Here is a 27922-nt window from a genome sequence, read left to right as displayed (position 1 = left end):
CCAGGAAACTTTCTTGTCTTGCTCCTTTTCGCATTATGTGTGTAGGTGGGTGGGAAGGGGGAGAAGGAGCAGTTGGTGATGAACTGTAAGATTTAGTTCCATATGAAATGAGATTTAGTTCCATAGGAAATTATGTGTACATTGTACACTTATCTTTACCATTAACTTTTCAATGTGTGTGCAAGTATTCTTTTTTTTAAAAAAAAACTTTGTACTGCACGTAACTCCAGCTATAACTCCATGAAGATGGTAACAATATATTTAATGAGACAATGATGCAAAATCACAAACTTCACAGAAATTTTCATTAAAACATGAATGCGAAATATTGCATTAAGTATACACCCTGTAATTACAAATATTAATTACATAACTAATTTTTATTGCTGTGTTATTGAAATTCTATGAAGACACACAACCACATTTATGAACAGTGACTTCCATACTAAGTTGGTTTGCTTGCAGTGACTGTCGTAATTATTGAGATTCAGTTAAGTTTGACAAACTTTCATTAAGCACCATTATTCTACTTCTTCTTGACTGATACCTTTCTTTTCTCTTTTGTAAGATATCTTTGCTTCATCATATTTTGTACATCATACACTGTGTCTTTTTATGGTTATCAAATGTAGTACTTTGTTCAAAATTCCTTATTCTTTAATCCTTTCTAATCATACCATATCATTTTTGTAGTGCACTTATTAACCCTGTCCCCATATTCTTAAAATTTTCAATGTACTGTTGAGAAATTTCATGTTACTGATTTTTATTTTCTATTCTTTCTTTTTAAGGTATTCTGATTCAAATATGAAATACAATACATTAGCATAACACTGGTGGCATAAAATGTAGTACATTTATTTTTATTAGGAGACATGATTTCACCCTTAAACTGCTCAAATATAAATAAGGTGTCAGCATGTTAACACAAATACCTGGATTACTCTTACATCTTTCTAATATGTCTGATATTACTTCAGATGAAAGTGAAAGAACTTCTAATATGTAGCTCCACAGACCTGTGTGACAAATTCCAGAGACGCACGATTCCTAGAGATGAAGCAACAGTCAGAAAGGAGCCACAGAGTGACATGACAATTGGCTGACCTTCTGCTGTCCCAAGAGACAGGGTTTGCTTTATAGTGCCGTGTAAGGTGCGGATGTCTAGTTTAGCGCCCACTGACAGTACCACCAGATTTTCTTCATACAAAACACAAGTGTCCACTTCACATGCAAATGTTGCTGGAAATAATACTAGTGTGAGAAAACACAACATTTCAAATTTAGTCATCTCATTATACATATGAGAAAAGATTTATTAAATTTCTATAATTTGTTACAGAACAAGTAGGGAGTAAAATCATAAAAGAAACAGTAAAAGCAACAATTCTTCTGCTTTCAAATGCATAAAGTAGTTAGCAATAGCATGAATGTCATTTTCCTACAATTCTCCATTCACCTGCCATTTTGGTATACCTTCTTCAAAACCACACAATTGTATGGCCAATATAGTTGATACAGTTACGAGCAACATCTGTGATTTTATTCACATGTACATCCTCATTTTTTGCATCACCTTAAGTATAACATTGGAAGACAATGTCGTGGAGGACACTTAGCACTACATGTTGTATTGTACTGTATATTTAGTGATGCACTCAGTCATTCAGTGTACAAAAGTGTCAACATGATATGGGACAAGCCAAACAGATGACGTGAGAACATGTATATAAATAACATTGTTTCTTGTAGTGAACATTAGAATGAAGATATATTATGCATGTATTCATAATAATATAAGAATAAGTTCAAATAATAATGCTGGTCACAGTCACACAGCAAAAGTTCATTAATGAACAACAGGTTATTTCTAACACACACACACACACACACACACACACACACTCTCTCTCTCTCTCTCTCTCTCTCTCTCTCTCTCTCTCTCTCTCTCTCTCTCTCTCTCTCTCTCTCTCCTTGAATACTCTCTACTTCTGTAAAATTTGATTCCTATACATTAAACACTACACAGTTTAGTAGAATGTGGAACTAATCTTAACAATTTTCTTGATCTTGTGTCATGGTGGTGATTATCCATACTCCAGTGCAGTCTACTGATGTTTTCTTTAACAGAACGGAGCAGTTCAAATGTATACTGACTAGGGAGAGCCAGTATTTTTAAAATTTTGAGAGTATTTTACATGTTTGTCTTTGCTGTTTGTACAGGATTATTCTAATTGCTTTTTATGCAGTATAAATAATTTCACTGATTCAGTACTATGACCACAAAAAATAATTCCATAGCATAGTACTGAATGGAAAAAAGAGCACAATCTATGCATTTAAGTGTGCTGGTATTTAACTCATCCCTCAGTGAGTGAAGAATAAAACAAACTTTGCTTAACGTTGAACTACTCCTGTTGATGTGGTTTTTCCACATAAATGTGTCAGTGATAAATCCACAATGGTATAGTTTGTTTACAAATGTGCAAGCATGTGCCAATCAACATTGCGTGCAGCAATCAGGAGGAGGTAGGATGGACACACAGATTACCTGTGGACAGTTGGAAAAAAATGAATTCAAGTATATCAGTATATGATGTAAGACAGGGCACTATGGATATGAGTAGATGACACAGGTGCCAAGTTCAAAATTTTACTAACCTTCCCAAGTAATGTTTTTGGTTTCCAAAAATTACTTTAAGATAAATTCTGAGGAGACTTATTTAAAAACCTATCACACACTCTCATATTTCTATATCTAATGTCCACTGGGGAGCCATCTTTATCCATGTTGGCTAAACAACCATGGAACTTATGAAGAATTGTCAGAAGCTTATACAATTCATGGTCATCTATTTCCATGATGTAGTACTACTGCATAATATTAAGATGAGTGCAGACCAGGATGACACCACAACCATCCGTATAGTACCTATGGCATTATCATGAGTGTCCATCACCAGGGCTGCTCGTTATGGCTCATGTATGGTTCTCACCTCTGACAGGCAGCTCCAAATAAAGCTTACAAAGATGGACTGTCAGTCAGTGCTCTATTTTTCATGAAGTTTCCGGTAATTTGAATCATAAAATAGGTTGCTCCTGTGCTTCTTGGATTTAATTTGTATTGCTTTTCCTGAATTTTCAAGAGCTGAGTAAATATTTCGTCTGTGATTATTTTGACATTTTGTATACAGCTCGCCGGCCACAGTGGTCTCGTGGTTCTAGGTGCACAGTCCGGAACTGTGCGACTACTACGGTCGCAGGTTCGAATCCTGCCTCGGGCATGGATGTGTGTGATGTCCTTAGGTTATTTAGGTTTAAGTAGTTCTAAGTTCTAGGGGACTGATGACCACAGCAGTTGAGTCCCATAGTGCTCAGAGCCATTTGAACCATTTTTTTTGTATACAGCTCGAATGCAAACATACGTCTATGCCTTGGATGAATCTTTTAGCCTCTTCATAAGTTCTGCATGGTGTAATCTGCTGATGGGAATACCATAGTATATTTCTTCTTTCCTTGAAAGGAATCTGATACTACTATTCTGAAACTTAGTGATTTCACGCAAAGATTAGTTCAGAAATGTGCCCTGCACATACCAACATGAGGTGGCATATATCAATACTTAATTATTTGGAGGGTAGTAATTTCAGTTGTGAATAAATTTCACTTGGAAGAATGGGTTTCCATGCACCAAGAAACTTTTCAGTATTTATCTTACTACTATACCTGTGATGATAAAAGCTGTAATTAAGATAAAGATTTGGGGAAATAAGCACTAGCAGCTTCTGAATTATATGGGGCCATGAAAAAAGTATGACTGCAATTTCAGAAATCTCCCAAGGTACGATTGACCATGTCACTCAAACATTTAGAATAGAAAGAAGAATTACAGAAACTGCAAACTGTTTGCAAAAATCTTAACATATCATTTAACAACACTCACCAACAGACTTGGCAGCCATATTAGCAGCTGTAACAGAAGCAGCACCCTCACTGGGTGGTAATAACTGGTAAACAGCAAGTGTTCGTGCACTCCAAGCAGCAATGTGTTGTGATGACACAGCTACACCAGATACTTGCAGATCAACTTTCAGTTCCATGTAGTGCATAGGTGCAGGTGGAAGCGTCTGCACTTGCAGTACATTTGGAGATATCTGTACTGCTGATACCTGTTATATGGAAATGCCTTACATTACATACGATGAAACAATTGTTAAAATATAATCAATATCACAATTAAAATACAATTTGACAATAATTAATAATACATAGATACCACACATGTTTACTGTGCCGATGCAAAGTGATATGAGTAACTGTCATTATTAAAGTATAACAGAACTATTTGTGTTTCCTCATTATCAAAGGAACCTTACAGATCACCTATAGAAGTATGACAGAGATAAAATGCTAGCTTGCATGTAGGAGTATTTTCACATTTTCGTGAAGCTCATTAAGGCAGACTGTCATACACATCATACTGGTAGAAACAGTATGTTGAGGAGAATACACTGAATGAAAAATTTGGCTGTACAATTTTTTCATGTCAGATGGTGGAAGCAGATTTGGAAAGAACACCTGGAATGTGTAAAAGATGATACAAATGACATCAGAGAAGGTAAATGCAGAGAAAAGGACTGGTTATAGGTGCCAAAAGTAGGAGAAAAAATGAGTAATACAGTTGGAAGAATGTTGACAAGTAGGAGAAAGGGAGGAAAAGTGGTCAGGGAAGACAATGGAAGTATAATTATAACTACATAAAAAACAAATTGTGAATAGATAACCCAGAGTGTAACATTACTGAAGGGAGTAGTAATTGATGCAATGGATGTTGGTTGTCAGAAGTATTTGAAAACATTCCTTACTCTAAACCATCTACAAACACACAGACATTACTTGGCCAGCATTAACTTATATGCTAGAAATATGTAAAATATTCCTACAACCATGAAACAAAAGACATCATTTTTCTAAGTTTTGTCTAGCTTAAACTTTTTCAACATCCATACAAAATCACAATTAGCGATAAAGGTGTATAAAATAGCTAACCCCATAAGCATATAAGTAAGAAGTGTATGGTTTTAGATTACAGAAAGAATCACCTATGATAAAGCTTTGTGTAAGATGGGAGCCACAGTTATTGACTTGAATACTGATCAGGAGGAAATGTAAAATTCTCATTCATTTTTGGGCTATTGATGGAATACTGCAGCTCTTTCTTTTCCCCACTGATTTTTTATGTGGTTGAGCAATCTATCCATTGTTCCACACCAGAAATGAAACAGCAAGCAAAACAGTAAGTGGTTCTATTTCTGGGATACAAAAATAATTCTTGTTATTGATTGCCTTGCAAAGATTAAAACAGTAACTGTTAAATACTATGCAACTTTTCTGGACAAAATGCATAAAATAAAATTGTACAAGAGGTGTGGATTGCCAAAACAAACCATATCTTTCATTATAAACAAACACGGGCCCACAAATGTGATTTGATACTGAGAAAAGTAGGTATTTTCAGAACCAGATTTGGCACCCTCTGACTTCGAACTTTTCCCTCAGCTGAATAGATTGGCAATTGGAAGACATTTAGAGTCCAGTAATGAATGTTATTGCATTTGCATGCGAGTATTTTGCTGGCTTCCCAGAATCACATTTTATCAATACAATCTACTCAACAGAAAAATGTTGGAAAAAGTTTACTGAGTGGTCTACATCTAAAATCATCTTTCACTAGCCAGCCGATTTCTTTTCCTTGTCCTACAGTGAACGTAAATATTAAAATGTGACTTTGTTAACTGACGTTTTGAAATATTTTTGCTACAAGGTATCTTGGGCCTACATTACATAACTGAACCATTCAAAGACATATTGACTGAACTCAAGCAATGGAAAATCCAGGATCGAATGTAACAATATTATGAAAAGGAAGGTTGCTATTCACCATATAGTGGAGATACTGGATGATAGATTTGCACAACAAAAAAACTAGTGTGGTTTCAGTTACCTGAGACTGCAGTCATTTGTGTGAGTCTATGTATGTGTGTGTGTGTCCGTCGTCTATTGTTGATGAAGGCCTTACTGGCCAAAAGCTTTATTTGTGACAGTCTTTTTGTTGTGCCTATCTGTGACTCAGCATCTTTTATAATACTGTTACATATTGACTGAAAGTGGCCATGACAACTAGTTCTGTAGACACAGCTTTGCATTCTTGTAGTGTTCAGCATGATGTAAGATATAATACTTTCAGTGCACACACATCCAAAGGATTTTTGGTAACTCAGAGGAAATGAGTAATACAAGAAACTTTTCAAATAGATAAAGCTTTTACTGATGTGTATATGTGGTGGAATGTGTGTTCAGGTATTTGCAACACTGTGCTGGTGCTCCCTGGTTGTGTGCACAGGCCTGGCAATTCCACACTGTATGAGTGAAGGTGGTGTTGTAACATTGCGAATTAATACGCGATAACATTCATTGCTATACAGCTCGCAGTACTGGAGCTAGAGGCTATGAAAGAAACCACCACTTGTGTCTTAGCCAATGAGTCATGTACAACTGCTACTATGTCAGTGTGAGAATGGCTCCTGTGTCACTTCTTAACGACCATACATTCACTGCCTATAAGAACCTAAATAAATGATCTTAAATATTATTCAGTCATTTTCAAAATTGATACACTACCTTCTGACATTTAGGAGAAGATTGTATCCCACTTTCAGCTTTATAACTATCATAGTTTCAGAGATAGAAAAAAATTGCTAAAAAGTCAAAAACCAACACTTAGGGAACAAAATTCAGTTTGGAAATACAATAGTTTATCTTTTGGTATTACCTAAAAACAAAAAAAGAGCTCTCAGTGTGCAGAATTAATTAATTGAGATTTTATATTAAAACTTTAAATAATTACTTTTCGTTTTTGTAAGATAAAAATTAAACAAAATTATTATTTGTGTCTAATATTTTTGTGGGAGTAAATGTGAGTGAATGTGAGTGTGTACATGGGACATTCATCAAATTTTAATGTTGCATTATATACTGTCTTAAGTAACCTGCAAGAGCTACGCAAGCCTGTCATGGGAAAATGTTCATAGGGAATTACCCACTTTGCTGATAGCGTATGTCTAGGTGTGATAGCTATTGTAACAGAGCAGCCAGAAAGTCAGCAGGAGTATTATCTGTATCTAAAGGATATTTCCAGATTTATTGTCATTTTGTTTTTGTTTATTAAACATTACTTTAATATTTGTATATCAGAAAGATGTAAATGCGTCTGTACGTAAGGATTGGTGCAGGCCAGTTTTGGCACTAGTATGCTCATGAGTGAGCATTCTGATTGGCAGTCAGTATGGTAAGCCAATCAGAATTGAGACGGTTCCCGCTTGTTACCTGATAGTTATAGTGGGAGTGAGGCCACAAGAAAGAAGTCGCTCGCCAGCCTCGGTCGCGGAAGGAAATGTTAAATGTGATGTTTCTAATTATGTGTAAAATGAAGGAATATTGAGTTCCTCATGTTTGATACATGTTGTGACTAATGCTGATGGAGTTACGGACAGTTTTATGAAGTTTGGAAGTTCTAGAACTGTTTAGTTGGACAGGTGTTTGTGTGTGAAATTTGGACTCCATAGTATCTGCATGGCAATGTTTTAGTATTCAACCTCTGAGCATTTTTGGCAAGCAATTTCTTTTTTGAAATCCACCAGAAGAACCAAATGTAATAACTCATCTTAGTGGTGGAATTAATGACTGTGGAAACATTGTTTAACTCGGGTCAGTTTTGGACATATTTCTGGCTGCTGTGCATGTGAAATGAGTGTACGAATTGTGAACATGAAGAAAATAGCCAATAGTTCAAATGTGGACTGAATGGTACTGTTTCTTTGGGTAGATGGACAAAATAAACCTTTTTATGTGGAAATTTCAGTCATTATTTTCCAGAAGCCAACCCATTTTCTTACCGCCCGATAAATTTTTTAATGACAGAATTTTATTTCATTACTAGAGTTTCACAGCCTCAGTAATTGTAGATATTTGATGGTGTTTTTATCAATACTGCTTTTACATCCTCTTGTACGTATCGACTCTCCCGAGTGTAGTGACATTGAGCAGACGCCGTTGTGAGGTATATGAATACTAATTTGCAGCCTTCACATGGAATCCTCAAACCCTGCCATGCTACAATGTCAACAATAAGCCAATAAATCTACATCTACATCTACCCTCTGTGAAACACTGTGAAGTGCAAGGCACAGAATACTTCCTATATTACTACATACCGCGGTTTCTTCCCAGGTTGATTACGTGTCTCTGTGTGCACTATAATTAGCTTAATCAATTTAAACAGTCCCTATGTTCCTTTAGAAGCAATGCCTAGAAGGTTGCAGTCTACTCTGTTTCCCTGGTTCTTGAAACTTTCTATATAGTTTTTCGCAGGACAGCTGGCACCTATCTTCATGTGTCTGCCATTACATTTACTCCAAATATGGAGTTGGACAGACAGTGTTCTGATGACATTGAATGCTTCTAAAATTTGTTGTGCAGGCAATAAAGGACTCAGAAGTAACATAACAAGAACTGTATGTAGTGATTCATTTAATAAGACAACTGCCATGTAAACTCTTATAACCTTAAGTTCAAAAGCGGGAAGGCAATACATAAAATACGTTAAAGCAAATTTTGACTGTGATATTGAATAGTATTAGGAATTAAAACATTGTACATAAATGTAAACCTCACTGTGTCAGTGTATGCTGCACACAACCGCTGTTCTCGCAAAATGAACACTGTTGTAATTGTATTGGCAGCAAGCAAAGTGCCACCCCATGAAAGCTGTTTGATGGAACCATGCAGCTGACATCCTCGCAGTAATATCCAGTTGTCAGAATCTGCACCAGAGCTGCCAGTAGCTCCTCCACTGCCAGCATCAGTAGTAGCGCGTCGCCACATCAGCACTTGTCCAAGAGACGTCCCCGCACAGAGCAGCACTGTTTTGTAATGTGCATGCTTTGTCTTTATTGTAAGCAGATTAGATAACAGTTACAGCTGATGACATGAAAAATAAATAAATGATTAGTATGAAAAATGATGATATTATGAAAAGGACTGATTACTACTCACCATAAAGTGGAGATGTCAAAATGCAGACAGGCACAACCAAAAGACTTCTAAACAAGTTAGTCTTTGGCCAAAAGGCCTTCCTCTGAGTTAGACAAAGCACAATACACACATTCATGCAAACACAACTCATAAACACATGACAGCTGTCTTTGGTTGTCAAGGCCAGACTGCGACCAACAGTGCACGATGAGAGAAACAGTCATGGTGGTTTGGGTAAGGAGAAGTCTTGGGAGGGGAGAGGGAGAGATGGCAGGGTAGGGTGGGGGATGGTAAAGTGCTGCTTGTGGGAGTCTACAGGGATGAAGTGGTGAGAGGGAAAAAAATTATTTTTAAACAATTGAAAATCCAGGATGGAATAACGATAATATTATGAAAATGACACACTGCTACTCACCATGTAGCAGATAATGCTGAAAAACATATAGGCACAACGAAATGACTGTCAAACAAGTAAGTTTTTAACCAAAAGGTCTTCTGAATTACACAAAACACACACACACACACATTCAGGCAAATGCAACTCATAAACAAATGCCTTTCTGCAACTCAGCATCTCCTTGCATTTGACTTGAATCTTAATTTCAGCTGTTACTTTTCAGTAATTTCCAAGGCTTCTCCTGGGCAAGGCATAAAAAACATGTGTATACCTTATCCATTATTCCTCATTTTCTGTTTTATTTTTTTTCTGATGAATGGGCTATCTGATGGTTTAAAAACAAGACATTATAGTTAATTTTTATGATTAATGACCTAGTCCAGTTAGTACTTTTCAGTAGCTGCAAAGTAGACTTTCTGAATCAAATCATAGATACTCATAAGTATGATTTAAATAAGTTTAAGTGTGTATGTACTGTGTTTATTGCATGAGCTGGTTATTCTACTGAAGCAATACAGGAATATCTGAGAGCATTTAGTTTAGTGTTTCTACGGAAAAGGTGAAGTTCAATTTTTGGCACAGAAATATATGTCAAATTAAATTGAGTAAACATGGATTGACTAACTAAAATCTACTCATTTTCCTTCAAGGAAATTAATCTGTATGGAAAAAAATGCCATTTACATCCCCTCACTCCGAATTTGAAGCCAACACCTCAACCTTCTTTTATTTCCATCATTGCTTTTTTGATGCACAAGTTGAACATTATGGGGGAAAGACTTTGCTGTGTTGTCCACACAGGACATAGCCAGGGCAAAAGCACCATAGGTGCAAATATACGAGCTGGTGTCATTGTCATAGAGACTTGTCACTTGCAATGGTTCCACTAACGCTATGGGTGGCGCTGAGGATGAAGATATCAATTTCACCTCAGCCAATTGCCAGCCAAGTACAATCCGCCACTGACCAGATGACAACAGACAGAAGCCTACTCAGAAGTTAGATGAGCAGCTCTTGCTCATTTGGTTATAGATCGTCATCCAGTGCTGACATAGACAGGGAACTTGCTTAGTGCACTCTTAGAAGTGAACAGACAGTTGTAAATTGCATTTGGTATGTACGGTGAAGTTTACCTACGATTATTTGCACTTCACCATTGAGGGCCTTTTTACTGTTGCAGACTTCATCATTCAACAAGTCACAAAGATAAGTAAATCTGTTTACCGTATTTACTCGAATCTAAGCCGCACCTGAAAAATGAGACTCGAAATAAAGGGAAAAAAAAATTCCCTAATCTAAGCCGCACCTGAAATTTGAGACTCGAAATTCAAGGGGGAGAGAAAAGTTTTAGGCCGCACCTCCAAATCGAAACAAAGTTGGTCCATAGTAATATGAGACACAATTTAGGCCGAATGAAAGACGATGCAGCTACAGTATATTTTTGGTTCGAGTCGTAAGCTTAGCAGTTAAGCTTTACCAGTTAGCCATTGCTATGCGTCAGGCGCTCCGTCCGTATTTATACGGGTACCCTTCCTTTTTCACGTGCTTCGTCTGGTTTGAATTGATTGCTTATTTTGCAGTGATCTGATAAGTGCCGTTTTCTTTGTTATAGGTGTTTACGTCACTCTAAACTGAAAATGCATGACTGTACTGTGTCATGCATTGTTTGCCGCATTCTGATAGTGCGTGTTTACGGCATGTCGCCGCTCGCGGCATGGCTTGCTTTTGTGCGCGCTACCGCCGCTTACAAAAAAGAAAAAGGAATCGTCTCATTAGCGAAACGATGGCAAGAGACTGCTATTTGTTGTTACTTACACTGCTGCTTTCTTTGAAAACGATCAACAAGAACCAAATAATAGACTACATGTGAAAGAACATGTTCTGAACGAGAGTTAGGCGAAAATTTTTCTCCGTTTGAAAATCTTTGCGGCCGCTTCTTTAGTACATCAAATTCTGCACAGAAATTAGTCATCATAGATTTAAAAATCTAGTCAGTTGCCGTGCTTCATTTCTGACTGTATCACTATAAGGCATAAGAATAATACGAATATAAACATGGCAGGATACGTATATTCTTCCGCGTTTGTTGTTGTCTCACTCTAGTTTCGTAGTTTATTAGGAAGACAGGATTTAAATGAGATAGCAGCAAACACGAAAGAATACATGGCAAAATGTTTATATTCGTATTATTCTTATGGTGAAGAGAATACTGCATGTGATTCACATTTCGTCAGGTTCCTATTAGCAATCACTTCTTCTCACAGCCAGGAAAAAATTCAGAACGTAGAGTTGGCCATATTGACAAACGTCCCAGTCTTGCCAGTCGGATTTTCGTAGTACATTGAAATTCTGCTACACTCGAAGATGAGTTTGTATTTACTTCGTTGGATAATGTTGAAACAGTGGCCAAAATTTGGGTCGGAGAAAAAAAGCTCGTCTTCCACCTTTTTTTTAAATTTATTTACTGACGCAGAGGTTTTGGCGCCAGTATTTATCTTTGTGCCTACAAAGCATGCCTGTGTAGCGCTACATATATTCGACGGCAGATGATAGTTGTGGCGGCACCTACCAACATTTTCAGAACTTCCGCTTGCTTTGCACTCGATTCTAAGCCGCAGGCGGTTTTTTGGATTACAAAAACCGGAAAAAAGTGCGGCTTAGATTCGAGTACATACGGTAACTCATCTGTGTGACTTTGTTACTAATTTGTTGGAGTGCTGTAGAACCTTCATTCTCCTATCCTGTTACCTGACCCTAGGCCATTGCTGTATAACAGTAACAAGGAGAAATTGTCTTAGTGGTTTACTGCATCAGAAGCCATTTCACGAACTCACAAACTCCGCTTATCATAACAACAATGGAAACCTGGCCTCCACAGCAGTAGTGAATAGGGTTTTCAAAAGAATTCAACCCTGCCTTACATGATTTTTAATCCAAACTATTCTCTCAAAGTCTTCCACTCATTTTGATTTCTCTATCTTTGTGAACTATTGGACATTACCCATCTTTCCCTACAGCTTGTATCTATTTTTCTGAGAATTTCAAGCACCTTGCAGCATTTTAAGTTGTCAAATGCTTTTAATAAGTCGACAAGTCCAATGATGGCATTTTAGCCTTTACCTTTCCTAAAGTCAAACTGACTGTCATCTAAAAGATTCTCAGTTTTCTTTTCCATTCTTCTGTATGTTATTCTGTTAGTAACTTGGATTCATGAGTTCTTAAGCAGATCGTGCGATAGCTCTAGCATTTATCTGCCAGTGTTATGTTAAGCATGATATTATCCAAAGATCTGATTCTCTCTTGTTTGATCGCAACCCTTTCCAAAGATCTATCGAACTCTTGATCCCCTACATTTTCTAAATAAACATTTTCTTCTTCTTTGATTTTATTATCAGATTATTACTTTTTCCTAAAGGTTCATGATGTACTTGTTTGCCTATCCTCTCTCTTCTCCATGTAAACAGCTGGATTAATTTTTTCTTCTTCTTCATGTTAACACCAAAACTTTTAATTTCACCAAAACATATTTTGACATAACTATATACAGAATCTGGTCTTACAATCACCATTTTCTTTTTGACTTTTTCACATTATACCTTCAGCCAATTCTCTTATGTTCTCCTGCAGTTCCCATTGCTTACATTCTATACTGATGTATTCCTATCTTTTCCCAACATTTCTATTGTTTCTTCTTTTGTTACATGAAGAATTACTTTTGCTATCCAATGTTTCTTCACAGATACCTTCATGTATTTGCCTGTGCAACTTTTATGACTGCCCTTTTTAAGTATGTCCATTTTCCATCAGCTAAAATGCCTGCTTGGTATTCATTATTGAAGTATCCACTTCCTTATATGACTTCTAATGGCAAATCATCATTCTGGAATACTTTAGTATCCATTTTTGGAAGTTGACTATCCAAGGCTGCCACAAGTTTCCCCAAGTGAAATTCCCCAATATTTCCCTGATTTCCAGATAAGTTTTAGCATTTTTCCTTGATAAATTTGAATATCTCAAGGGTAAGTAAAGACATAAGTTGACAAACATTGTAAGGACTTCCATATATCTCCCCCGTTTTGTTTTGTTTTAGGGCACAAAAGTGACTAGGATCATACACACCCACATCAAAAGGGTGGAACACGAAGACAAAGAGAGGAGTTAAAAATGACAACATGTCAGTCCCCAACGATGGAAGAAAAGACAGCTAAAAACAGGGACATGGAGAAAGGTTTATAAAATACACAACAGAGAAATGAAGGTCCATACCCAAAAATTAAATGGCCTTCGCCATATTGCCAAGATGGATAAAAAATAAAACACGGTCAACAGACCGTGCATTATTCGCTAAAACAGCCGATAACTCAGATGGCAAACCCAAACGGGAACATAAACGGTAAAAAAAGGGCATTCCATCAGGAAATGGCAAACAGTTAAATGCTGGGCACAATGTGCACAAGGTTATGGGGGAGAGTCACTTAACAAATGGTGGTGGCTAAAGAGGCAGTGCTCAATATGCAACCTAGTTAAAATGACCTCCTCGTGGTGGGAGGGCTGAGAGGAGGTCGTCCAAGCTGCTGGGAGAGGCTTAATAACCCGGAGCTTATTCCCATGAAGGGACAAACAGTGGTGATGCCAAAGTGACACCCTTCCTGACAGATGGCAACACAGAGATCATCACAGGGAATGTAAGAACTAGTGGGCTGAAGTACAAGGACTTACAAGGGCTGCAGCCTCAGCAGCAGCATTAGCAGCCTTGTTTCCTGTCACACTGGAATGACCAGAAACCCACATAAACATCACAGTGGTTTGATCAAGGGTGAGCAAGTGAAAACTTTACTCTACCCGTTGCACTAAGGGATGGATGTGTACAGTGCACAGAGGCTTTGAAGGGCGCTGAGCAAAAGTGAGCAGACAACACAATTGAAAAGCCTGTGTTGCTGGATGTACTCTTTGGCCAGATACAGGGTGAAGAGCTCTGCTGTAAATACTGAGCAGTGTGCCAGAAGCCGATACAAAAAAACATTGGTGCCAATGATGAAGGCACACCCAACACCATGGTCAGTCTGTGAGCCATCAATGTACACAAAGGTACTATAGCGAAATTCTGTGCGAAGATCATAAAACTGAAGGCAATAGAACAACGCTGGTGTACTGTCTTTAGGATGTGAATCAAGGCCAAGGTGCAAATGGGCCACCGCATGAAGCCAAGGTGATGAAGGGTTCATACCCACCGTGAAAGCTGCAGGAAACACGAAGCTAATCTGCTGGAGCAAGAGCTGAAAGCGAACTCCAGGCAGTAACAGAAAAGAGGGATGCGCCCCGTACTGGCAATCAAAGGAGTCATCAAAGAAGGAGGCACAGGGGGGGGGGGGGGGGGTGGCCATGCATGGCAGACAAATGGCAAGCATATCTGCTGAGGAGAATGGACAGCAGTAGTTCAGCAGCTTGTGCAAACAGACTCTTAACTGGACTAGCATAAAAGGCGCCAGTGGCCTAACGGAGGTCACAATGGAGGATAGCATTGAAACGGTGTAAGAGGGACAGATGTGGAGACACATAAATAAAGCACCCATGTCTAGTTTTGAATGGACAAGGGAACGGTAGAAAGGGAGGAGGGTGGTTCGATCTGCACCCCAGGAAGTACCGTTGAGGACATGTAGGATGTTGAGGGACTGCATACAGTGGCCTGCCACGAGAGATTTCATATCAAGCAGGAGCCCCAAGAATTTCATAGTTTCAATGAATGGAAGAGCAACAGGCCCAAGATGTAAATATGGTGGGAGAAACCAATTGTGCTGGTTTTGTCAGTGGAAAAATGAAAGCGACTGTTAATGTTCCTTGAGTAAAGACGATCGAGACATCACTGAAGACATGACTCAATGAGAAAGGTCCATGAAAAACTGCAATAGACGGTAAAATTGTCAACAAAAAGGGAGCTGGAGATGCCCGGCGGGAGATGCCATTATAGGGTTAATTGCAATAGCAAAGAGGTTGACGCTCAGGACGGAACCCAGAGGAACACCGTTTTCCAGGATAAAGATGTTTGACAAGGCAGAACCTATATGTACTTTGAAAACTAGGCCTTTTAAAAATTCCTCAAGAAAATGGGGCTTCCTCCAAATCGAAAAAAATTGCCACAATCTGGGATTTCCACAGAAAGCCATTCATGACACGGGTGGAAAAATTGATGAGATGATCAACTGCAGAACAGCGCGGTTGAAATCCACACCACGCAGTGGTCAGTAAATTACAAGACTCGAGCCCCCATACCGGTTGGATGTAAGTCATAAGTTCCGTCACCTTCCAAACACAGCTGGTGAGAGAGATGGGGCAGTGGCTAGAAGGAAGGTATTTGTCCTTACTGGGCTTAGGTATGGGTATGACAGTGGCTTCATGCCAGTGTCTGGGAAACATTCCCTCTGCCCAGATGCGGTTGTGTACGGACGCAGGAGGAGCTGGCCACTCTTCGCGAACAGCTGAGCGTGTTGATGGCCGCGGTCAGCCGCCTTCAGGCTGCTGCCTCGGAGTGTAGCGGCAGTGGGGAGTCTGGTGCGTCGCAAGGTACACCCCACTGTCCCTGCTGTCGAGACATCTTCGCGGGTACCGGGTGCGGTTGGGCCACCCTCTCCCCAAGGGGAGTGGTGGGTTCAGCGGCACACGAGGCGGAGGGTCAATGTGGAGGCTGGCCGTGTGGCATCGCCCGCTCTGCCTGTGAGTGGACATGTGGCCGCTCCTTCAGCAAGGTCCGACCAGGCACACGGGGGGAGGGGTTTATTAGTTATTGGGAGCTCCAACGTTAGGCGGGTGATGGAGCCCCTTAGGGAAATAGTGGAAAGGTCGGGGAAGAAGGCCAGTGTTCACTCTGTCTGCTTGCCGGGGGGTCTCATCCGAGATGTGGAGGAGGCCCTACCAGCGGCGATAGAGAGCACTGGGTGCACACGACTGCAAATTGTTGCTCATGTCGGCACCAATGACTCCTGCCGCCTGGGTTCAGAGGTCATCCTCAGTTCGTACAGGCGGTTGGCGGAGTTGGTGAAGGCGGAAAGCCTCGCTCGCGGGGTGGAATCAGAGCTAACTATTTGTAGTATCGTTCCCAGAACTGATCGCGGTCCTCTGGTTTGGAGCCAAGTGGAAGGCTTAAACCAGAGGCTCAGACGATTCTGCGGAGAGCTGGGGTGCAAATTTCTCGACCTCCGCTATCAGGTGGAGAAATGTAGGGTCCCCCTGAATAGGTCAGGCGTGCACTACACGCTGGAAGTGGCCACGAGGGTAGCGGAGTACGTGGAGAGAATTCCCTCCCTAGGCCCGACAAGACGCCTCCTGAGACGCGGGGAATTCCCTCCCTAGGCCCGACAAGACGCCTCCTGAGACGCGGCAAGGCAGGAGTAGGCAAAATGCAACAAGGAATAACAATATTAATGTGCTAATAGTAAACTGCAGGAGCGTCTATAGAAAGGTCCCAGAACTGCTCTCATTAATAAACGGTCACAACGCCCATATAGTACTAGGAACAGAAAGTTGGCTGAAACCAGACGTAAACAGTAATGAAATCCTAAACTCGGATTGGAATGTATACCGCAGAGATAGGCTGGACAGTGAAGGGGGAGGCATGTTTATAGCGATAAGAAGTGCAATAGTATCGAAGGAAATTGACGGAGATTCGAATTGTGAAATGATTTGGGTGAAGGTCACGGTTAAAGCAGGCTCAGACATGGTAATTGGATGTCTCTATAGGCTCCCGGGCTCAGCAGCTGTTGTGGCTCAGCACCTGAAGAATAATTTGGAAAATATTTCGAGTAGATTTCCCCACCATGTTATAGTTCTGGGTGGAGATTTTAATTTGCCGGATATAGACTGGGAGACTCAAACGTTCATAACAGGTGGCAGGGACAAAGAATCCAGTGAAATATTTTTAAGTGCTTTATCTGAAAACTACCTTGAGCAGTTAAACATAGAACCGACTCGTGGCGATAACATATTAGACCTTCTGGTGACAAACAGACCCGAACTATTTGAATCAGTTAATGCAGAACAGGGAATCAGCGATCATAAAGCGGTTACTGCATCGATAATTTCAGCCGTAAATAGAAATATTAAAAAAGGTAGGAAGATTTTTCTGTTTAGCAAAAGTGACAAAAAGCAGATTACAGAGTACCTGACGGCTCAACACAAAAGTTTTGTCTCAAGTGCAGATAGTGTTGAGGATCAGTGGACAAAGTTCAAAACCATGGTACAATATGCGTTAGATGAGTATGTGCCAAGCAAGATCGTAAGAGATGGGAAAGAGCCACCGTGGTACAACAACCGAGTTAGAAAACTGCTGCGGAAGCAAAGGGAACTTCACAGCAAACATAAACATAGCCAAAGCCTTGCAGACAAACAAAAATTACGCGAAGCGAAATGCAGTGTGAGGAAGGCTATGCGAGAGGCTTTCAATGAATTCGAAAGTAAATTTCTATGTACTGACTTGGCAGAAAATCCTAAGAAATTTTGGTCCTATGTCAAAGCGGTAGGTGGATCAAAACAAAATGTCCAGACACTCTGTGACCAAAATGGTACTGAAACAGAGGATGACAGACTAAAGGCCGAATTACTAAATGTCTTCTTCCAAAGCTGTTTCACAGAGGAAGACTGCACTGTGCTTCCTTCTCTAGATTGTCACACAGTTGACAAAATGGTAGATATCAAAGTAGATGACAGAGGGATAGAGAAACAATTAAAATCGCTCAAAAGAGGAAAGGCCACTGGTCCTGATGGAATACCAGTTCGATTTTACACAGAGTACGCGAAGGAACTTGCCACCCTTCTTGCAGCGGTGTACCGTAGGTCTCTAGAAGAGCAAAGCGTTCCAAAGGATTGGAAAAGGGCACAGGTCATCCCCGTTTTCAAGAAGGGACGTCGAACAGATGTGCAGAACTATAGACCTATATCTCTAACGTCGATCAGTTGTAGAATTTTGGAACACGTATTATGTTCGAGTATAATGTCTTTTCTGGAGACTAGAAATCTACTCTGTAGGAATCAGCATGGGTTTCGAAAAAGACGGTCGTGTGAAACCCAGCTCGCGCTATTCGTCCACGAGACTCAGAGGGCATTAGACACGGGTTCACAGGTAGATGCCGTGTTTCTTGACTTCCGCAAGGCGTTTGACACAGTTCCCCACAGTCGTTTAATGAACAAAGTAAGAGCATACGGACTATCAGATCAATTGTGTGATTGGATTGAGGAGTTCCTAGATAACAGAACGCAGCATGTCATTCTCAATGGAGAGAAGTCTTCCGAAGTAAGAGTGATTTCAGGTGTGCCGCAGGGGAGTGTCATAGGACCGTTGCTATTCACAATATACATAAATGACCTGGTGGATGACATCGGAAGTTCACTGAGGCTTTTTGCAGATGATGCTGTGGTGTATCGAGAGGTTGCAACAATGGAAAATTGTACTGAAATGCAGGAGGATCTGCAGCAAATTGACTCATGGTGCACGGAATGGCAATTGAATCTCAATATAGACAAGTGTAATGTGATGCGAATACATAGAAAGATAGGTCCCTTATCATTTAGCTACAAAATAGCAAGTCAGCAACTGGAAGCAGTTAATTCCATAAATTATCTGGGAGTACTCATTAGGAGTGATTTAAAATGGAATGATCATATAAAGTTGATCGTCGGTAAAGCAGATGCCAGACTGAGATTCATTGGAAGAATCCTAAGGAAATGCAATCCGACAACAAAGGAAGTAGGTTACAGTACACTTGTTCGCCCAATGATTGAATACTGCTCAGCAGTGTGGGATCCGCACCAGGTAGGGTTGATAGAAGAGATAGAGAAGATCCAACGGAGAGCAGCGCGCTTCGTTACAGGATCATTTAGTAATTGCGAAAGCATTACGGAGATGATAGATAAACTCCAGTGGAAGACTCTGCAGGAGAGACACTCAGTAGCTCGGTACGGGCCTTTGTTAAAGTTTCGAGAAGATACCTTCACCGAAGAGTCAAGCAGTATATTGCTCCCTCCTACGTATATCTCGCGAAGAGACCATGAGGATAAAATCAGAGAGATTAGAGCCCACACAGAAGCATACCGACAATCCTTCTTTCCACGTACAATATGAGACTGGAATAGAAGGGAGAACCGATAGAGGTACTCAGGGTACCCTCCGCCACACATCGTCAGGTGGCTTGCGGAGTATGGATGTAGATGTAGATGTAGCTGTAGATGTAGATGTACGTATTAAGCAGAAAGTGCTTGTTTGTAAAAGAAAGGTGCTGCAACATCTGAATGTGAACAGCATCTGGCCCTGGGGCAGAGGATTGGGATAAAGTGAGGGCATGATCTAGCTGCCTCACAGTAAAGGCGGCATTGTAACACTCACAATTCTGAGAAGAGAAGGCTATCGGCCAAATCTCCTCCGCTCATTTCCAATGGAGGATGGCAGGGTAATAGTTGGAGGAGCTTGAGGCCCAAGGTGTTGGAGATAGCAATAGGGTCCATGATGAGACTGTCTGCTACTGTCAGGCCGGAAATTGGGGAAATGATCTTGTCCCAGGTAGCTGTCTGAGAGGAAGAACAGGTGTAACTGTTAAGAGAGCTAGTGAATGAAATCCAGCTAGCTTTTTTGTTATTCTGAAGAACGTGGCGACCCTGTGCATGCATCTGTTTATAATGAATACAATTTGCCATCATAGGATGACGGTTAAAAACATGGAGAGCACATCTCTGCACGTGAATTACATCGCAGCACTCCTCAGTCCACCAGGGGACTGGAACACAGCGTGGTAGAGAGGAAGTGCGAAGAATGGAATGTTCTTCAGTGGTAAGGATCATGTTTGTAAGGTATTCCAGCTGATCATCACAACTGGAGAAATCATGTTTGTCAAAGGTCACCAGGGAGGGGTAAAGCCTCCAGTCGGCCTTAGTAAGCTGCCATTTGGGTGTGCATGGAGATGGGGTAGGAGTTAGCAAATGGATAGCACATGGGAAATTGTCACTCGAATAGGTGTCAGGAAGAACAGGCCACTCGAGATGATGCGCAAAATGTACAGTGCAGAAGAACAGGTCCAAATGAGAATAGGTGTGCCAGGAGTCTGAAAGAAACATTGGTGCTCCTGTGTTAAGGCAGAAAATGACTGATTAAGAAAGTCAGTTCTGGAAGAACTCCAGGAGAGCTTCTGTAAAGTTTGGAAGGTAGGAGACGAGGTACTCGCAGAAGTAAAGCTGTGAGGACGCGGCGTGAGTCGTGCTTAGGTAGCTCAGATGGTACAGCACTTGCACGCGAAAGGCAAAGGTTCCAAGTTCGAGTCTTGGTCCAGCACACAGTTTTATTCTGCAGGAAGTTTCAGTGGTGAGCCTCTTCTTATGTCAGTTACAGACAGAGTGGAACATTCCCAAAAACACCCTAGACATGTTCCCCAAGGTATGGGAAAAAGAATAGCAAGAGGATAGACAGAAAGCACGGAAGGGAAAAGATACTGCAAAGACTGGAGCCCTGTGGTAGATTTCTTCCCTGTGTGAGCAAAAATCTTAAGTACGAACATCAACAAATTTTGTAACGAACTGTTTTTAGATAGAGAAAGCAAGGCAAATGATATATGTGTTCCATTAAGTTCACTGTTATTATTTTATTTCAATAAAACAAAACACAATTGTGACAAAAATATGCATTTCCTTGGAGTTGGAAGACATATTTAAAATAACTTCACTGATTTCAGAAATAACCTCAGAATAAAGTAGGCCTCTTGAAAGATGTGTATAAGGCAGGGAAGAGTTGTGCAAACCAACACTATAGGTAACCACCGCTAAAATGTTGGTTCTACTATGTTCATTATTATCAGTTATTAGTCACTGTGTTATGTCTATTATTTTACAGGTATTGTGCAATTTTTGTTTCAAGACATACATGAGAACATAGGGTACAAATCGCTAGCTACTGCCACAATTATCTTCTTCTTATTGTCCAAACTTTATAATATGTAAATTGTTTTCTAAGTGCCAAAATGTAATAGAATAAATAAAATGTCTATAAAATGCCACACTGTACAATGTACTTGCCGAGAGACAGTTGCAATTCCTGAAATCCATCACCCGTGGCCTCTGGCCTGCCAAGGAGCACCACAGTCCTGGGTCCTTAGATAAACAACAAAAATGCGCAGCATTATGCCACACACAAACAGACCCAGACTGCAGGCAGATTGGTGAGACTAGATCTGATGAGCAGGGATTACACACTAGTGGGAAATGATGGAATTCAGATGGCAGGCCTGATCCGTTAAGAGATACCCACAGAAACGGCCTGCCATTTTGGCCCATCGTGAAAGTCCACTCATGTGGCCAGCTATTCACATGTCACAGACACCATGTTCATTAAATGAGACTGTGTTGATCAAACCATGCAACAGATAACTTGCGCAAATACTCTGGGAATCAATACTAATGAGAACAGGTACCAACTCACCATTAAGATGATCACTGAGCCACAGACAGGCACGTAGAAAAGAATCACACTCTTGTTAGGAAACAAGAGCACATACATATTCACACAGTCAGTCAGACTCAGCCCACCCACACGACTGCTATCTCTGCCCGCTGCTTCAACAATCTCTGAGAATCAGATCCAAACAAACCACTCCTCCCACCTCCCTGCTTCTCGCCAGCAGCTGCTAGGCTAGTGGCAAGAAGTGGTGGCAGTAATGAATGCAAGCTGAGGGGAATGGTAGGAAGGGGAGAAGCAGTAAGAATGAGAGAGGAGGGAAGTAGCGCACATACTGAGCTGCACCCAGCCAGTGATGACACATGAGACATCTCAGTGAAACAGATTGTTTCATCTACTGAGACAAAAATGAGATTTTTCCACTGTTTTTTTCAAATTTTACTATTTCCCTGACATGTTTGAAATTCCCTGATATACCTCGATTTCTAGAACTTGTGGCAACCCTGCAGTCAACAGCCATCAAATGATGTATAAAATGTATGTCTGAACATCAGCTGCTCTTATTTTAAACCCAGGTACAGAACAGTTTCAGTCGTGGACCATCTTCCCAGATAAGGGTTACAATGGTTTAAGCCACCACATTACATTTGTCATTACTTAAATAATGTGTAGAGCGTGCCCTGAATATCAATGTATGAAACACGATTTTTGGAAACAGACATACTAAGTGTACACAGAGCAATGCTATAGTCCTGATCTTCTCATCAGTACTGCTCTGTGTACACTTAGTATATTTGCTTCTAAGAGTCATGTGTCGTATATTGATATTCATGACATGCTCTATACCTTATTTAAATAATGACAAATGTAATGTGGTGACTTAAACCACTGTAATCGTTATCTGTGAAAATGGTCCATGACTGAAACGAGTCGATATTTGGGTTTAAAATAAAAGCAACTGATGGTCAAAAGTGCATTTTACCCTTTAGCATCCCATTTCTTTACACATTGTTTCTTCTTGACAATTCTCTTAAGCTTCAGCTTCTATTCACTTACAATTTGACTATTATTCTCAGATTGGTGTCAAACTTTACTTTAGTTTCTGTCAATTCCAGAGCTCTTCTTGGTAGTCTTTCTTTTCCCAGTCTTTTAACATGACCCAACCATTTCAGCCTTTTTCTCTCAATAGTTTCTTTTCGGAGATCGGCCTGAAGCATGTTTCATGTTTTTTCATTTCTTATTCTCTTCCTTCTCGTCTTATAAAGGTTCCCTCTTAGGAAGCGCATTTCTGCCATTTCTGTTCTACCAAAGAACTTTCTTTGTCCAGAACCAAAATTCTGATCCATACGTCAAAACTGGTAGATAATATGATTTGTATATCATAATCTTCACTTTGGTGGGTATTTTCCAATTTATAACTATATCTGATAACCAATAAAAAAAATTGGGCACTGTTCTACCCTCTCTCAAATTTCTTCCTTGATGTTTCCTTTCGTGGTTAGCTTTCTCCCTGGAAATTTGAAAACATCTACTTCTTTAATAATTTACATTTTTTTCTCATTTTCCCAGCTGATCTTCACTGCCTCACTTGCTAAGCTTATTTTCCAGATTGTTTCTTCAATTACCCTGTGTCAGGTATTTAGTTATTCTTCAGTTTCTGTTCACTGCCTTCCCATATCATCACGTCATCCGCACATGCTGTGATTTTTGTCATCTGCCACTAACCTGCTGCAAACTTTCCTTATGATGTTGTCCATGACTATATTAAAGAGCACTGGTGAGAGAACACTACACTGTCGAAACACTTTATCTGTTCCAAAATATTTTGATTTTTAGCTGATATTATAACACAATTCAGCCGCTTGTTATACGTGTTTGTGAGTCTGAGTTGCATATGTTTCGACGGTTCAAATCTATTTAGACCTTGCCAAATCACTTCTGTTCTAACAGTGTCTTAAGCCTTTTGTATACCTATTATTGCAGCTACAATGTCTTTCCCAAATTCTCATTTCTTTTCTACTATCTGTCTAGTAGTAAATATGACATCATTGTTGATCATCAAGCCAAAATATTTGTTGTTCCTTTCTTAAGTGTGGTTGTATCTTGCTCCTGATTTTCTGTAAAATTATCTTTTTATCAATCTTCAAGCAGTGGCACATGTAGAAAAAGATGTATTAGAAATGAAAAAAATGACAAAGCTCCTGGAATAAATAACATCACAGTGGAAACATGGGATACATTCTGAATTTTTGTGGAGAATCACAGTAATTAAATTTAATGGATTAAGTAATTTTTAATTATACTACCACTTTAAATTATGTTACTTTCTTTGAATACATTTATGTTAATAATGATTAACAAGTCTTCTAACTCACTAATATTATATATTACTTTTAATATTTCTGAAGTATCCTATTTTGCATGCGCAAGCAACACACAAACTAAAGATTTATTGGGCCAATAACGAATACAGATAGAACAAATGGAGAAAAAAGTATTTTGAGAATAACATATCTTTAACCAAATTTTACCCTAGGCCTCCAATACATGACAAGCTCTTCCTCATCCCATTTTATAGCAGTCTGTCATGGCTACAACTGCATGGAAGGAAATGTAAAAGACATATGAATACTATTACTGCATCTGGCCATACACAAAATACTGTTAACAGTCAACAAATTTATATTTGCAAAAAGTTTCTTAGAAGTAGATACCTTAGGGGTTGCAAAGCAACTCAAATCACTTCATACGGGCAAGTCTTCAGATCCAGTTTGTATACAGATTAGGTTCCTTTCAGATAACGCTGATACAATAGCTCCCTACTTAGCAATCATATACAACCGCTCGCTCACCGATAGATCCGACCCTACAGATTGGAAAATTGCACAGGTCCCACCAGTGTTTAAGAAGAGTAGTAGGAGTAATCCATCAAACTACAGGCCTATACCATTGACGTCGGTTTGCAGTAGGGTTTTGGAGCATATACTGTATTCAAACATTATGAATCACCTCGAAGAGAACGATCTATTGATACGTAATCAGCATGGTTTCAGAAAACATCGTTCTTGTGCAACGCAGCTAGCTCTTTATTCGCACAAAGTAATGGCCACTATTGACAGGGGATCTCAAGTTGATTCCGTATTTCTATATTTCCGGAAAGCTTTTGACACCGTTCCTCACAAGTGACTTTTAATCAAGCTGCGGGCCTATCGGATATCGTCTCAGTTGTGTGACTGGATTTGTGATTTCCTGTCAGGCAGGTCGCAATTCGTAGTAATAGATGGCAAATCATCAAGTAAAACTGAAGTGATATCAGGTGTTCCCCAGGGAAGCGTCCTGGGACCTCCGCTGTTCCTGAGCTATATAAATGACCTGGGCAACAATCTGAGCATTTCTCTTAGGTTGTTCACAGATGATGCTGTAATTTACCGTCTAGTAAGGTCATCCGAAGACCAGTATCAGTTGCAAAGCAATTTAGAAAAGATTGCTGTATGGTGTGGCAGGTGGCAGTTGACGCTAAATAACGAAAAGTGTGAGGTGATCCACATGAGTTCCAAAAGAAATCCGTTGGAATCCGATTACTCGATAAATAGCACAATTCTCAAGGCTGTCAATTCAACTAAGTACCTGGGTGTAAAAATTACGAACAACTTCAGTTGGAAAGACCACATAGATAATACTGTGGGGAAGGCGAGCCAAAGGTTGTGTCTCATTGGCAGGACACTTAGAAGATGCAACAAGTCCACTAAAGAGACAGCTTACACTACACTTGTTCATCCTCTGTTAGAATATTGCTGCACGGTGTGGGATCCTTACCAGGTGGGATTGACGGAGGACATCGAAAGGGTGCGAAAAAGGGCAGCTCGTTTTGTATTATCACGTAATAGGGGAGAGAGTGTGGCAGATATGATATGCAAATTGAGATGGAAGTCATTGAAGCAAGACATGCCTTGGTGCACGGCCAGCACATCTTGGCACAGTGTTACACCATCCAGGCTATCTGAATACTTCCCACTAACACCAACCTATCAGAACTCGAGAGATGGGAACTTGCCCTTCAATATATCCTCTCTTCCTGTTACCCACCAGGCCTCAACCTCCGCTAATTTCAAGTTGCCGCCGCTCATACCTCACCTGTCATTCAACAACATCTTTGCCTCTGTACTTCCGCCTCAACTGATATCTCTGCCCAAACTCTTTGCCTTTACACATGTCTGCTTGTGTCTGTGTATGTGCGGATGGATGTGTGTGTGTGTGAGTGTATACCTGCCCTTTTTTCCCCTCTTTCCTGAAGAAGCAACTGTTGGTTGCGAAAGCTAGAAATTTTGTGTGTGTGTGTTTGTGTGTTATTTTATTGAGCCTGTCTACCGGCTGTACACTAGCACACACACACACATGTCCCCTAAGGGAAGTCTTTCCGCTCCCGGGATTGGAATGACTCCTTACCCTCTCCCTTAAAACCCACATCCTTTCATTTTTCCCTCTCCTTCCCTCTTTCCTGACGAAGCAACTGCCAGTTGCGAAAGCTTGTAATTCTGTGTGTGTGTTTGTGTGTTTTGTTCATGTGCCCGTCTGCCGGCGCTTTCCCGCTTGGTAAGTCTTGGAATCTTTGTTTTTAATATATATATATATGTTTTTAATATATTTTTCCCATGTGGAAGTTTATTTCTATATATATATATATATATATAAAATAGAAAGAAACTTCTACATGGGAAAAATATATTAAAAACAAAGATTCCAAGACTTACCAAGCTTAAAATAGAAAGAAACTTCCACATGGGAAAAATATATTAAAAAATAGAAAGAAACTTCCACATGGGAAAAATATATTAAAAACAAAGATTCCAAGACTTGGTAAGTCTTGGAATCTTTGTTTTTAATATATATATATGTGTGTGTGTGTGTGTGGGGGGGGGGAGAGAGAGAGAGAGAGAGAGAGAGAGAGAGAGAGAGAGAGAGAGAGAGAGAGAGAGAGAGAGAGAGATTAACACTTGTGTTATCCTATGTTGATGATACTGCACTTCCCCTTACAACATAAGATACAGCAAACCCTATTTTACATTTTTGTGCAGTACAGACTTTAAAAGATGCAAAATTGAGCAAAATGCAGAATTGAGAAAATGCAAAATATAAGCAAAAGCATATGTAATTGGCACATATGCTTAAAAATCGCAATACTCTTCAATACTCTGTATAAAATCTGTGTAAGTAAAGGAAATTAAATGTACAATGCAATGTCTATACAATAATTTGTGGTAATGAATTTCATCAGTTCATAAAAAAGCACAAAAAGTAGAAATCGGTATCTGGGTACAAGATAATCAAGACATTTTCCGACATGCTACAACTACAAATTATATGTTCAAAACATGTGTTTTTGATATATCATCCTTTGTGCTCACCCAAAAAAAGAAAAAAAAAAAGAACATGTTGAATTAAACCAAAAACACCACAGCAACTAAGCGGTTAAACCATAAGCATAACTGTGGACATCTGTTTAATGAGTTTACTTTCCCAATTGACATTACAAGCTTACTAGAAGGTGGCTCAGTGAATTTCTGTACACTATGTAAAACATAAATTTGAAAGAAAGCTTGTGGTTGAGTGGTTCTACGCACTTCAGTCGGGAACTGCGCTGCTGCTACAGTTGCCAGTTCCAATCCTGCCTCAGGATGTGAATGTTGTCTTTAGGTTAGCAAGGTTTAAGTAGTTCTAAGTCTATGGGACTGATGACCTCAGATGTCAAGTGCCATAGTGCTTAGAGCCATTTGAACCATTTGAAAGAAAGTTCAGGTGCTTCAGTTTTGCTTCGTGCTCTCTATCACTGCTGCCGATCTTTACAACCTACAGTGTGTGGTGTGTGTCGTGCAAAGTATATAAATGAGTAGTGTACATAGTTGTTGCAATTGTATCATGCCAGATTTGAAGACAAAAGTCTTTGAATGTACTATTGCCAAACCCTTGTTATATTTCTGTATGACATCTCTGTCATAGCACATCAT

At 39.8% G+C, this 27922-nt stretch overlaps 1 protein-coding gene across 2 annotated transcripts in view; it reads right to left on the bottom strand.

The window, feature by feature from the left end:
- Positions 1–27922, bottom strand: part of LOC126323604 (intraflagellar transport protein 140 homolog) — a 248926-nt gene that overhangs the window by 161328 nt on the left and 59676 nt on the right. For both annotated transcript variants that reach the window (XM_049994696.1, XM_049994697.1), the window contains 3 exons: positions 8734–8981; positions 3944–4169; positions 1020–1242 (listed from right to left, as the gene is read on the bottom strand). In XM_049994696.1, the coding sequence (XP_049850653.1) occupies positions 1020–1242; positions 3944–4169; positions 8734–8981 (697 nt within the window). The remainder of the gene's footprint in view (positions 1–1019; positions 1243–3943; positions 4170–8733; positions 8982–27922) is intronic.

Source organism: Schistocerca gregaria, chromosome 2 (genome assembly GCF_023897955.1).
Source record: "Schistocerca gregaria isolate iqSchGreg1 chromosome 2, iqSchGreg1.2, whole genome shotgun sequence".
Taxonomy (NCBI): domain Eukaryota; kingdom Metazoa; phylum Arthropoda; class Insecta; order Orthoptera; family Acrididae; genus Schistocerca; species Schistocerca gregaria.
The sequence above is the reverse complement of the archived record's forward strand: the minus strand, read 5'-3'. Positions and strand labels throughout refer to the sequence as shown.